Consider the following 14,279-nt stretch of genomic DNA (forward strand, 5'->3'; position numbering starts at 1 on the left):
GCTCATAAGGCCCCGATCGTAAAAAACTACATTTCCGCAAAATGACGTCACTTCCGGTTTCGGGCAGGTCATGCGGTCATGTGATAGTTCGCGCTGATGGACGTAGGAAGTGTTACAAACAGCTGATGGATCGGCGAAGCGTGTTTCTGGAATATCATGTTTTTGTTGCTGCAAGTGATTTTTATGCAGTTTTTGCAAAGCTATATGTGGAAGGAAACTGTGACCTAGGACAAGCTGATGGCATAAGATGTAAGTACAACTCCTCCGGTTTCATATGCAAAAAAAATTATTGCGCTAGCTTACTTGGTTGCAGAGCTACCGGGATTTAAAAATAGTTACGCAAAACAGAGCGTGCCCGCTCCGATCGGCTGTAAAGGGTTAACTGGTATCCACAGGCATGAACATATCTCACCTATCTTGTCCTCTTTTCATTGGCTTCCTGTTTATCACAGAATTAATTTCAAAGTCTTAACACTGGTCTATAAATGCCTTAATGGTCTTGCTCCCCCATACCTTTCCGAGTTACTTCAGCCTTATATTCCTTCACAGACCCTCAGATCAGCTGACCAGCTGCTGTTGGTTGTCCCAAAATCAAGGCTCAAACGTAGAGGAGAACGAGCCTTTTCAATTATGGCCCCAAAACTTTGGAATATGCTCCCTTTAAATATTAGACAGGCATCTTCGTTTCCTGATTTTAAAACACTTTTGAAAACACACCTTTTTTCGATAGCGTTCAGACTGGGGTGAGTTGATATGTTTTTTATGTGTTTTATTATGTTTTATGTGAGTGTCAGTGGTTTTATCTTGTGTTTTACCCTTTGTTTCTGTACAGCACTTTGAGCAAACCTTTTGTTTTTAAATGCATTATATAAATAAATTGGATTTGGATTTGGATAATACAAAGATGGGATGTAATTGGGTCTGTAGGCTGTGAGTTCTCCCTCTGCAGATTAAAGGTGACACAACCCAGATTAAAGTGATTTACCCGCATATTAATCCAGACTATCCCTCTCCCTCTCTGTTCTATACACTTCTCTGTCTAGTTATCACTTTATCTTTTTCTCTATATTTCTTCCTTAGTTTTCTCTCACTTATTAATTCATCTTGGTGAACATATATTGTGTAATGAATAGAAACACATTCCTTCTCTTACAGTAAGATCTTTCTCTGTCTCTGATATGTACCTTTGTGAAACAAACACATTGCAATGTGGAGAGAACATCGCAGTGAAACACCAGGACCATTTCTGAATTGTGGACACCGCCTTTACAACACAGACAAAGAACATTTCACAAACTCTTACATGTTGGCCCCTCTCACGGGGGGGCTATACCTCCTCCCTCACAGAGAGAATTATGACCTTGTTTTCTGCTTAGCCTTCACCTAAGGATTTACATCCCTGATAAGCAGAAAGAGTCTCACTATCTGTTGATGTCTCCCATTACAATGACCTCACTGTGTTAACTTTCCACATGCATGTAAACTAGTGACAGGACTGCTCTTACTATGGTAAAGTGAGAAAGTGATATTACTGTAACTAATGTGATATAATTATATATATGTGATTAATATATGAGAAAAGAAATCTGCCACCACAATATCATTTAGAGGAAGAAAAGGAGAAGCTAGCTTGAATACAAGAATATACAAATATACGTAAAAACAGCACAGAAATGATAAGTGACAAAAAGGCTGACGTCCTAGAATAACATGTACTTCCTTGTGGTGCATGCTGGGTTTTTTTCCTGCTGCCTAACAGTGTAAACCAGAGACAAACCAGAGAAACTGTTACAGCCCTGTTGAATCTGCTGTGTGAGGCTGTGTCCTGCTGCTCTTTCTAACTCACTCAGATAACAATTCTCCTGACTCCACTCAGCAATCAGCACTGAGGGCAAAGCTGGTGAGTTCTTTGAAATATCCTGCTGATTTATCTATTTATTTATTTTTATTTAATGAACGTTATCCCTGGGGCGCAGGGTGGCTGTGGCTACAATGTAGCTTGCCATCACCAGTGTGTGAATGTGTGTGTGAATGGGTGGATGACTGGATGTGTAAAGCGCTTTGGGGTCCTTAGGGACTAGTAAAGCGCTATAAAAATACAGGCCATTTACCATTTGTTTTCTGATTCTTGTCTGTAGTTCAGTTTTTCATCAATGAAAAGCAAATAAAATGTATAGTTGTAGAAAGAAAACAATAGCGGCACTAACACACATGATAAAACATGAATCAAAAATGTCAAATAATTTGATTTATTTATATCCATTTTGAAAAAATAAAAAAGTCTTGGAATGTGTATATTTTTTTCTCTCTATTTTAAATAACCCCAAACTCATTTTTATGTGATTCTTGTTTTCAGTGAGCTTAATAACAAAGCTGATATGTTTGAAGTTTTTAAAATACATTTTAAAGGTGTCAAAATTGTTGGTCATGAGCAGAAATGTTGCTGAAACAGTTCAGAGCTGTTTCTACATTGAAATATGTGAATTTATCCTTGAGGTGAACAGGTCAGGATATTTCCTAAAGCTGGAAAAAAAAAGAAACAGCCTGAAACACTAACTGGTAAGACAACAGGAAGTAGTTATTTAAAGGTAATGCACAGTGAATGTTTCATCTCAGATACTTCAATGGGTGATTCCACCATGCTACTTCACTATGCATGGCACTGCAAAGAAATGTGTTTCAAGTGTAACAGTTCCCTTATTTTGCTGATCTTCTTGCTTTCCTTTCTCATTAAAGTTTTACGTCTCTTTCCTGTCACGATCTGCAATAACAGATCACATGGGAGTTGTGGTGTGCGGACCCAAAAGCAGAAGAAAAAGGTGGAACTGAACTTTAAGGAAATGCGAGCGTTTATTGTGGCTAAAAACAAAAACATAAGCCAAATGAAGGAAATAACCAGGGGGGAAACTAACATAAAACTCGAACCAGGAAAACTAAGTACAAGAAAGCTGGAATGCCTGGAACAGAGAGCAGGGAATGGAACACGCAGACTAAGACATACTTGACTCTGTCATAATTGTCTTTTCTTCTGTAAATGCTGATTGTATGATGCATTACAGGAAGTCTGGGTCTGAGTGGGAAGCTATAGCTTTACAGCACAACCACGCCTTGTGGAAAAGTTGAGACTCTTAACTGAGGATGCATAAATCTGACATTTAGATCAGATATCGACCAAATCCTGACTAGAATATCTGAATTTAATATTGGTAACCAGGGGCGATTTTAGCCCATTTTTGAATGAATCAAATCACCCCCAAAGATTTCTTACTTTTTTGACTTTTTTTTGACAATATTTGCTGTTTGTGTGACTACGGAAGCGTAGAGCTGCCACCCAGGCAAAAGAAAAATACAAGTGTATCACGTTATAACGTGAAAGGTTTATTGTTCTAACAAGATACTTTTCCTGTTTGTACAATATACTATCATGTTTGTACAATATACTTTTCACGTTTGAACAACATAATATCACGTTATTACAATATACATAATTATCACGTTCGTACAATATAATATTTATATTGTACGAACGTGATCCTATATTGTACGAACGTGATCCTATATTGTACGAACGTGATCCTATATTGTACGAACGTGATAATTATGTATATTGTAATAACGTGATATTATGTTGTTCAAACGTGAAAAGTATATTGTACAAACATGATAGTATATTGTACAAACAGGAAAAGTATCTTGTTAGAACAATAAACCTTTCACGTTATAACGTGATACACTTGTATTTTTCTTTTGCCTGGGTGGCAGCTCTACGCTTCCGTAGTGTGACACACTACTAAAAATATAAAAAGCAAAAAAAAAAAAAAACTGTACTTGTTTGAGACATAACATTTTAACAACGGTTAAAACAATGGTTAGCTTCAGTTCACCTCTCCCCTACTCTGGCTCTAGCACCGTTGCTGCCAGAGCGATGGTGGCTGAGACGCAGCAGAGCGCAGGTGTAAGTGCCTGGCTTAAAACAGGACATATTAGCTGCATTTAACCTTCAGTTACTCTTTATATAGTTGGTAGGAGTCAGACCATGTTTCTTTTTAGCTGAAAAACATTACACCCACCCAGGTAACCTGCTGTGTTAAAAACTTGTTTTCTGACAATGTTTGCTACCCTACAATCCGTCCTGTTCTGTAGTAAATTCAGCAACATTTCATTGTCCTGTTGCTCCCATTGAAATTTATACAGCCTATTTAAAATCTAAAACGTAGCCTACTGTTGTTACCACTGCCCTGTTAGAAATGGATACTAACTAGCTAATTGACTGAATGCCAATTAACCTTATAACTCCTGTTGTGTGTGTGTGTGTGTGTGTGTGTGTGTGTGTGTGTGTGTGTGTGTGTGTGTGTGTACAGCGAGACAGCCATGTTTATAAGGGATATAAGGAAGTTTTTTCAAAAAAAGGAGCCACATTCAGGTAAAAGTGTAAAATCAAATGAACCGTGAATCAAGAATAATGTTGGATCAGTGTTTCAATATTTATATCTTTTATTAGATGTTTATGCGGTTTGGTTATTTGCCTTTTGGTTGAAAGTACACTGAGAGAGGACTATCATTAGTGATCTTAGTAGTATTTTTTTTCATATTAATGTAATTTTTCATCTAATTGAATACAATCTATTTGTGTATGATTGTCAGTCCAAAGAGGGAGAGAGGAAAGAGGGAACGTGAGGAGAAAGTACAATGTCAGGAAGAACCAGGTAAGAAAACAGACAGGGAACAGTGACAGGCACAACAGAAACTGTTAAACTGAAAAAGAGAAAAAACTGATTTCACACAATCTGGAAGTTGTGTCCTCCCTATATTAAAGCTGCTACACAGAATCTGCAAAACAAACTGAGTTGAAACATTTTTGACCCTCTTTAACAACATTCCAACAAAACATTATCATTGATTGCGGAGATTAAAATTAATAATATATTTTTATGTGGTTCAGCCACAACTCTACTGAAACCTCAGCCAGTAATAGGTCGGCCAACTTTTGGACCGTCCAGTTGTCTGTATGACTGCCGCAGTACGTACATCACATTTGCACACTATCAGAAAGAGCCAAACAGCCCTGGTGGAGTGAGGAGCTGTAAAGAGGAGCAGATGCTCTGTTTATATTCTACAAATGTTTTAAGCTTGTTTCAAAGATTCTGTACTGCAGCTTTAAATGTTTTCCAAAAGCACACATACACTTATCAGTGTTTCTCAAACTTTTTACAGTGTGTACCACCTGAGAAAAATGTCAAGCTCTCCTAAGTACCACTATGAAAGCATGAAAGTCATAAATCTTACAACACAAAATTATTATTATTAAATTAGTAAAATTATTATCTGCAGTAAAGATTTTTTCATACATTTTATATATTCTACTACAGGCAAAGTTGCCTCCATTTTTATAGTTTTTTTAAATTAATATTTTGTAAACATTTAAGGATGCAGGGACTGACAGAGACAGGGAAGAAGTCTCATCGTGACGTGTAAAGTTTGCCTGGCTGGGCAGCTCTCTGGGTGCTCAGCACCCCCAAAGCTCTAATCCTAGAATCACCCCTGCTGGTAACAAAACAAATTTAAGACCAGTCCATTCAGTTAAATCGCGTTCAGGCATTTATTGGACAGATGGTAAGATAATGTGTTCTGGCTCTTAATTTTGTTTAATTTTTACTGTGTGCAGAGAGAGGTGCACTCAGTGACATCTGTCTGTCATATTTGCTTTGTTTTGTTTGTGTGCACAGTACTGAGAAAATAGTCACAGTACTATGTTCCTGTAATTAACACAGATGAGTAAACCCCTTCATGTGCCTGCAAAACTCTCTCCGTCAGTTCAATTTATTAAAGAAGCCAAATGAGAGGCTAATGTGTACTTATTTTAAAAATGAGAGATCTTATTTATGTAATCACACACTGAAACATAAACCTGCCTCACCACTGCTGCTTTCAATAGATCACATTCCTGAAGAAACAGGAATATTGGACAAATTAGCAGCTATCTTTAAAAAATAGATAGGACCCGTTTTAGTCAGTAACCAGGTTTTGTAAGATAAAATTAAGCCATATCTTGGTCAGTTATTAAAGCATGTACTAAGAGGCTTTGAAGAGTGAAACGTAACTGTTGAAGAATCCACATTTAACTGTTTCTTTTGTCTTTGATTCAGTTGAGGATACTTCAATAAAAATTCTTTCTTTGTAATTTTGTTTGCTGACATTTTTTTTTACTGGCCTCTGATTGATGTAGACAGGTGTCATTACTGGTGAATTATTTTCTTTTACTAAATCTATGTTTATCTTTAGCCAGCAGTTTCAGAATTTATTTAATGTCAGCTGCTCTGGTCCCTGGAAGACAATGGACAATAGCTGATGTATTGTCTTGCTTTCCATTTTCTCAAAATTGAGTCGCCAATAACCAGAGTTTGTTTCTTCCTCGTAGATGTTTCACCAACTGGGAAAAAGCTCTTTGAAACGTGAACAGACTGGTAGTGTGCCAGCACAGAGGCTTCTATTTAGGACTACACTGCACCCATATCCTCATCCAGCCAGCCTGAGTTCCTGGATGCTCAGGACATTCTACTCTGAACTAATGTTAACTAAGGTACCTTTGCTTACAGAGACTAATGGATATTGACCACATACAGGACTTTCGAGGGTGGGGAACTAGGTCTCTAATTCACTTAGTCTTTCCTCCACAGCTACAAACAGCCCACATTTATTACAAGTATCTTAATTGTTAAAGGAGGCCTTGGCGTAAAATGCTTGTAAATTCAGTAGAAATCTAGTAATAGAAGTCATAAAGTCCATGCTTGTGGTAGTATTAATAGCAGTAGTAGCAGGATCGTGAGTAGTTCTAGGTAGTCCGAAGACGTGCAATTAGTGGGGTTAGGTTAATTGGTGCCATAGCCGTGAATGTAAATGCAAACGACTGTCTGTCTCTCTGGCTACGTCCACACTAATGCATTTTTGTTTGAAAACGCATCGTTTTCTCCTTGGCCTCCCGTCCACACTGAGACGGCGTTTTCGCTCAAGGAAAATGCAGCGTTTTGAAAACGCTTTACAAAACGCAATGATTTGAAAACGGTGTTTTCGCGTCACAGTATGGACCGTGAAAACGAAGACTTTCTAAAACAATGACGCATGTTAGTTATATGATGCAGTCACATGATCAATTAAACTAAGATAGCGGAGGGCATTATACAGCAGTTGTTTTGTTTGCTCTCAATTTTGACAGCCCTATTAAAGATTAATATCAGTCTGTACATGCTCCAGATAGCTTTTCTTCGATTTCTTTAACTCTCTCTCTCTTTCAACTCTGCGAAAATGACTGTAAATGCTAGTGTGGACGCGGAGCGTTTCAGACAAAAACGCCGTTATAAATTTATCCGGGCTAGTGTGGACATAGCCTCTGTGTTAGCCCTGCTTGCCCCATCCCTAAGCCTATGGTAGGATTTACGGCAGCACTATGTGACCGAACTGGATATAAAAATAATGATGTTTTTGCTTGTTTCCATTGTTTATGCCATGACTTGTTTCCTGAAACAAAAAAGTGTATTATGTAAAACTAAAGTCAGCAAAGGGAAGTGATTTAATGTGGTCATCATGTACAGCTTACAAGGAAAACACGACTACTCAGAAAGAGCTGTTTTTTTCATTATTTGTCATGATCAATATGGAGCAACTGTTGTTCTCAATAATTAGAATAGTAGAAGTCCCATTAATAGAACAAATAGAGGGGTAGACTAATTATAGATGTAGTAAACTTTCTAAAAGTGCTGATTCTTGTTTGTGTTTGTGGAAAGACTTTTACTTTCTTGCAAGAATTCTATGGAATAACTGTAAAAATAACACAGTAAAAGGTCAGTAATTTCATGTGGTAATCGTACACAATGTTCCACACATACTCCAAATGATGTCACTAAAATTTTGTTGTCATCATTTCCTGATCAAAGTACCTGGATTTAACTTGTCTCCTCAGGTCCTCTTTTAAAGGCCAATTCATATATAAAATGATCCCTTCAAGGCCCATCACTCTGGATCTGCTGGTGTTTACAGTGCAGCTGAACACAAAGTCATTAATATTCCAGATACTGATGATCATTACACATGTGTACAAATAAGTCGATTATGTACTACAGAAGGGGCAACATGGTGGGTAGCACCGAGCGGTTAGGTCCTGGGTTTGAATCCACCATCTGGCCGTGGCCTTTCTGTGTGGAGTTTGCATGTCCTCTGCAGGTCCTCCGGCTTCCTCCCATAGTCAAAAGATGTTCTTTGTGTGGTTTGATTAATTGGTTATGAATTGAATGGTTGTCTACCTCTCTGTGTTAGCCTGCGACAGACTGGCGACCTTTCCAGGGTGTGGTGTACCCTGACTAGCAGACCTAGAAGTACAAGATAGAGTTGGGTCTGTAGTGTCAGTACTACCAAATGGTGTAGTACGTGTTTTGGCAGTGTTATAGTAGTAGAAAATGTGCCACCTCATTGAAGTTATTATCTACTTTGATTTGTTTTACTTAATATGTGTATGAATGTGTTTCTGCAGTAACAGCTTGGAGACAAGAGGTGAAGCCACTTGATCAGCTGGGACATGATGAGCTGACGATCAGTTTTGGCTCTCATGTTTTCGTTACTTATCAAATCATATGTACTACTAGTACTACTTTTTTAGCATTAGAGTCAGTATTAGAGACAGTTTGTCCTCTTCTGAAAGTTATTTATGATGCTATCACAGCTTTTGATAGCTTTTGATGTACAACAATGTTGCTGTTGAAGTGTTGTTTTACTATTTTGGTACCATCATCAAAAATCAGTCAGTAAGAGCTGAAAATCTGTTGTATTAACTGAAACTGCAGATGTTAGGGCAGAGGCGTGAAAAGCTGGTATGGCTTTTTGTGCAACATTACAACAGCCAAACTGATTGTGTGAAACAGGAAGTGTAGAGCAATAATTTGTCAATCACATCAGAGCTGAGCTGCTTTCAGACGACTCCGTCTTGTTGTGGATGCTGAAGCTGATCATGGTTCTCCTGTGGATGATCCTGTTGGTGATTCTGCTCTGTGCAGAGGCCGAGAACGTGATTCTAACTCTAACCTGCTCTTATGGCAGTTCAGGTAAACACTGGTACAGTCAGTTCAGATGATGCATCAGGTGCAATGTGTCACTTACAGTTTCTATGTACTGCTTCTTGATTTTGAAGCCAACGTTTAATTCTGAGAAACACAGAGTGATTGGATTGAATGAAGGACATTTTTTATGCTGTGCACATGTTCTGCCTCATCTCATATAAGCACCCAGCTTCTTTTACAAAAAAAAAGAAAGCTTCTAAGTTGCAATGTGTAAAAATAAAGCAGCAAATAAAGTACTTTATTTTCAGGTGGTAACAATGATCAGTAGGACCTCACTTAAATAATTTTACTGAAGCTTAAATGATGACAGAGCTGTAGGAATGAACTCTAATCTATAAAAGCACCATTATGCACTAACACACATGTGGAAGAAGACGTTCTTATCAACTCAGAGCCTCCAAGTCCAGCAGCAAACATGCTGAGATTGAACTTTCTTTCCTTTCATTGTTTTAGTGTTTCAGTATGTTGGAGCTCCCTGCTGCAGGTCCACCTGAGTCAGAGTGTCATGGAGACATTCATGATCTGATCAGCCTATGAATGACTGGCTGTTTAAACCAATCAGGAGAGTGCTGCGTCTGAAGGCTGAGACCTTAAAACAGTTAACTTTCTTGCATTTGTATTAAGCTGTGTGGGTGATAATTGATTTTTAAGCAAAAGAGTTAAGTCCCTATTTTAAAATATATTTCAATCAGTGCTCCCACTCAGCTGATGGTTTTCAGTTGGAAAACCATCATTGTTGGCTGCAGCTGAGTGTGAGGTGACTGGCATGGTGATCGTGTCATGATTCTCAAGTGGAAACGTGCAGAGTACCCACTTCTAACTGGGTAAAAGATGTTGTTTCAAGTGAAGTTTTAGGGAAATCGGAGCAGAAACTTATCAGACAGACTGGTGCAGCATGTGAAGTGGGGGGGACTCCGCGCCACTCTGTGGTGCTGAAGAGAGAGCTGTGCTTACCATTGCAAAGAAAATGGGCCCTAGACCTGGAAGTTGCAGCTGGACTGGACATCTCTCTTAAGGGGAGCTAGCTTAACTACCACTCAGTAAATGAGTTGTTTCTCTCGTTTTGTGGTTGTGTCCTGTTGACAAATGCTGGGACAAAGCTGAGGAAGACAGCATTTTTTTATCATGTAGGATGAGTTTGTTATTGGTTTACGGCTGTTGGTTTACCTGCTCAGGTTCAGGTTGCGTGTGCGTGTCCATAGTTCAGCTGACCTTCGCCCTGCCAGGCTAAGTAAACAGTCTTCCAGCCAACCCAGGTGGCCTTGCATGGAATGGGAAGGAACAGACTAAACACAGTCGTTATCAGAGTGTTTTGTTCAGCTCTGGCCTTGCAGTTGGCGCCAGAGGGGTATCCGCATAAGTGATGGTATTTTTTACTTTAGTGCGAACAGCTCATATGAATTTCGAAGCAGTTCTGCAGTCCAACACTGGTCTCTCAATCTCCCGTTGGAGAGCCGTGAGCTTGCGTTCTGTGATGTTGTCATTTCTTGTGCTCAAGCAGCCAATTTCTGAGAACTCACGGCAGTGTGCCTCCCCGAGATGTCATCCGATGAAGTATGAAGCTGTTAGAACCCACATTAACCCACATGCCACACTACTGCCTGGAAGTGGTAAAGTTTTAGTTCCTGTGCGACATTAAGGGGATTTGTTTTCGGTTTTGGTTTTGTTTGGTTTTTTCAGACGTCACACTGACTGAAGTCACCATGTAAAGTAGGAAATGTAGAGCACTTCTGTGTCAGAGTCCATCAGAGCTGAGCTGCTTTCAGACGACTCCGTCTTGTTGTGGATGCTGAAGCTGATCATGGTTCTCCTGTGGATGATCCTGTTGGTGCTTCTGCTCTGTGCAGAGGCCGAGAACGTGACCGAGGTCAGAGGAGAGCTGGGGACCAATGTCACTCTAACCTGCTCCAATCAGACATCAGACAGATACTGGTACATGGAGATCCACAGTCAGTTCAGAGCAGGTATTGGCCGCAGTTTTTCCTCAGCAGGCTCTACCTACTGCTCTCCTGGTTTTGAAACCAAGTTCTCAATCACGGGAAACAAACTGATAATTAAAAACTTGACAGCAGAGGACTGCAGGCTTTACTTCTGTGGCATCAAGAGAGATGGCAGCATTCAGTTTGTGGAATCTTTCCACCTCGTCTCAAGTAAGTAGCCAAGTTTTTTTTTTTTTTTTTCTTTTGCTTATTGCTGTAAAACATATGAACATATGACTAACAAATGATTAGTTAGTTCTCAGGCTTTATGACGTATTTGCAGAAAAGCAGGTTTTGAGCAGGCTAACAGGATTTCTCTTTTCTGTTTTGCATGTTTTAACTTGTTATCTATTACCACGTTCTTTACTTTTTGCATTCACTTTGTTCTCATGTCTGACCTTCATAGTCATTAGTATTAGTAAGTGTGAGAATGAATGCAAATGGAATGAGATCATGTGTTATTTTTTTCACATCCAAACTTCCCACCATTTGTTTTGACTCAAACTCTCCTCTGTGAAGGTCCAGCCAGGTGGGTTTTAACATGTCCTGAGATACTGTAAAAGAAAACTTTGGCAGTTAAAACCTAACAAGTAATAACTCAACTTGTGAGCTTGATATATTTTTCTTTTTCCTTTTTTGGAACACTGGGTACAAAAAAGTTCCTTGCAGCTTCAAGGTTGGATTTCATAAGGCAAACTGCTGCACCTATTCTGATTTCCTTGATTTCTTGAGTGAAAGCGATCCTTTCTTTGGATAAAAATAATAAAAAGAAATTAATAATTAACACAAAAACCCCAGCAGAGCAATACGATGGTGTATTGATACAGGTAACTAGATGGGTTTTTTGTTGTTGTTGTTTAAAGAAATAAGAGTTTTTTCTATCATGGCTGTATACTACCTTATATATCTGATATATGAAAAGTATGTTTTTCAATGAAAATTTATAGATGGTGGGCGTGTTTCAAGTTGCTGATTTGTAACTATAACATGTTCTCAGTTGATCTTTTTGCCTCTTTGTTTCCAGATGTCATTGTTCCTCCCAACGACCCACAGAACGACTGCTATAAGAGTCACCTCATCATCATCTGTGTCTCAGTGGCTGCCTTTGTCATTCTAATAATCAGTGAGTGTGTCACAGTAGATAAATTTAGCACATTTTCTAACTTCAGATCACAGTATCTAATGTTTGAATAGATGTTTCTGGCAGCACATATTAGAAGTGTTGGTCAAACTTCAGTCCGTATTTCTTTTAATCATTTTGCACTGTGACCAATCAAGTGAGGAAGCAGCTTTATACTGTCAGCGACTGCACAGAAATCTGTGTATTATAAGAATATATCTAGATCTGTACATCTGGATAAACAAGAAGTGACTCACAGCTCTGTTGGCAGGTTTTGTCGTCATATTGCTGTGCTTGAAGAGGAGAAAATGCTACGACTGATGCTTCAGGTCACATCTGTAATGCTACAGAGCTACTGCGGGCTGTGCAGGTAAGTAAAAACTGTGACTGCTAACAAAACTGATGCTGTGTGTGCTGCATAAACCATGACTACTGACAGTACTGGTACTAGGATCACTCTCTATAATGTTTAAAAAATGTTCGGCTGCTATGATGAACGTTAACAGGCATTAAGTCGTAATGACAAAATGGAAATATGCATGTGATGTCTTCTGAAATTAATAGAATCTAAAACAGCTTTGTTCATTTAAGATTCCTGGTCTTTTATGTTTGCTGCTTCAGATCATCCAGGTGTGCGTTATCACAGTCATACAGTTTTCCCAAGACAGGACGTTCCAACAAATTCTCCCCAGTCCACCATGCAATAGTATCCTCCTCTGTCACACTGATCTTCTCTGAGGTCTTCTTCTTTTCCTCTTTTACTGCCTGGCAGCTCCATATTTAACATAATTTGTCCAATATATCTATTACCCATCCTCTATGTGCGCCCAAAACATCTCAGCCTTGTCTCTATAACTTTTGATTTACCCCATTATTAATGTTTTCATGTGCATTTGGATGAGCTGCATCAGGGACAAACATAATCAAAGCCTCTCTAACTTTAGCTCCAAACCGCTCAGCCTGAACTGTCCCTCTGATATACTCATTTCTCAGCCATCATCTCCCAACTGTACATCAGCAGGTCTCACTGTGGTTGGGTTAAAGTCATACAGAAATGGTTACTTCAAATTATTGCTCCTAAAGTTGCTTCTGTGAGCTATTAAATCATGAATTATATTTAGTTTTTCACAAAACTCCTTCCAGCTTCCAGTGGGCTCAGCAAACACTTTTCTGGTGGGTTTATGGCCTCAGGAGCTCCTTTCAGGTCTTACTGAATAAAACATGATGTTCATTTAGGAAGTCATGGTAACATTAGTGCAGAAAGAATGAAAAGCAGGGCATAACTTAGGGCAGGGCTGGTGCCTTACTCAATTGTGAGGTATGGTTTCTTCAGGAACACCAGTGTTTTGGCACGAAAAACATGATGATCAAGTCAAATGAATGAGATGAACCAGGGTCAAAATATTATCTTCAAAGCCAAAGTGAAGCAGCAAAAACCTCATTTTTCCTAATATAGACTTGAGTCTGGCTCTAAAAAAGACAGTTGCCCACAGACCCACATGTTAAAATGCTAAAAAGTTTTGATCTCTATAGCTATTTTACTCCTTCAGTGTTGCTGCTAACGCTGCAAAGACTATCACTGTAGCTATTAAAAGTTACAGTGATAGTAGTAATACTATCTAATAGTACTACTTGTACTACCCTGTACTGATTACTCATTTTCTGTTTCAGGGTAGGCGACCCTCTTTCAGCAAGACATCACGGGATTTGATTCATTCATTTCATTTTTTCATGTGTAGTATCAGTACACAGTATATTTCATGATTTGTTGTAACAGTATTAAAAAGTAATTTGTCTGCTTCCACTTTGTTTCACTGTTTAATAAAAATTACATTTATTACAATGTAATATTTGTTCTTTTAATCCATATTTCTATTTCTAATCTATTTCTTGACCGTGGGAACATTTAAGAAGATCAGAAGACACCGTACAATTTAAAATGAGCCTTTTATGTCATGTAGCAGCCAGTCCAAAAAACAAAACAAAAAAGCTGTTACTTTAAACATGTCACTGTCATCTCTGGTACAATGATTTTGCTGTTAAAGTTGCTGTTGTTCTCATTACTAGCGTCAC

General features: G+C 38.7%; 1 protein-coding gene across 1 annotated transcript; it reads left to right on the top strand.

The window, feature by feature from the left end:
* Positions 1-10,849: 10,849 nt before the first annotated feature.
* LOC146547081 (uncharacterized) lies at positions 10,850-14,009 on the top strand. Its single transcript, XM_085265811.1, has 4 exons — positions 10,850-11,257; positions 12,111-12,209; positions 12,478-12,576; positions 13,878-14,009. Exons 1-3 carry the CDS (start codon positions 10,894-10,896, stop codon positions 12,525-12,527), a joined length of 513 nt encoding a protein of 170 aa, XP_085121937.1. The 5' UTR covers positions 10,850-10,893; the 3' UTR covers positions 12,528-12,576; positions 13,878-14,009.
* Positions 14,010-14,279: the final 270 nt, after the last annotated feature.

The sequence above is a fragment of the Mchenga conophoros genome, linkage group LG23 (assembly GCF_057382185.1).
Source record: "Mchenga conophoros isolate Kocher_MC1m ecotype Shallow Benthic linkage group LG23, M_conophoros_male_GT1.1, whole genome shotgun sequence".
Classification (NCBI taxonomy): domain Eukaryota; kingdom Metazoa; phylum Chordata; class Actinopteri; order Cichliformes; family Cichlidae; genus Mchenga; species Mchenga conophoros.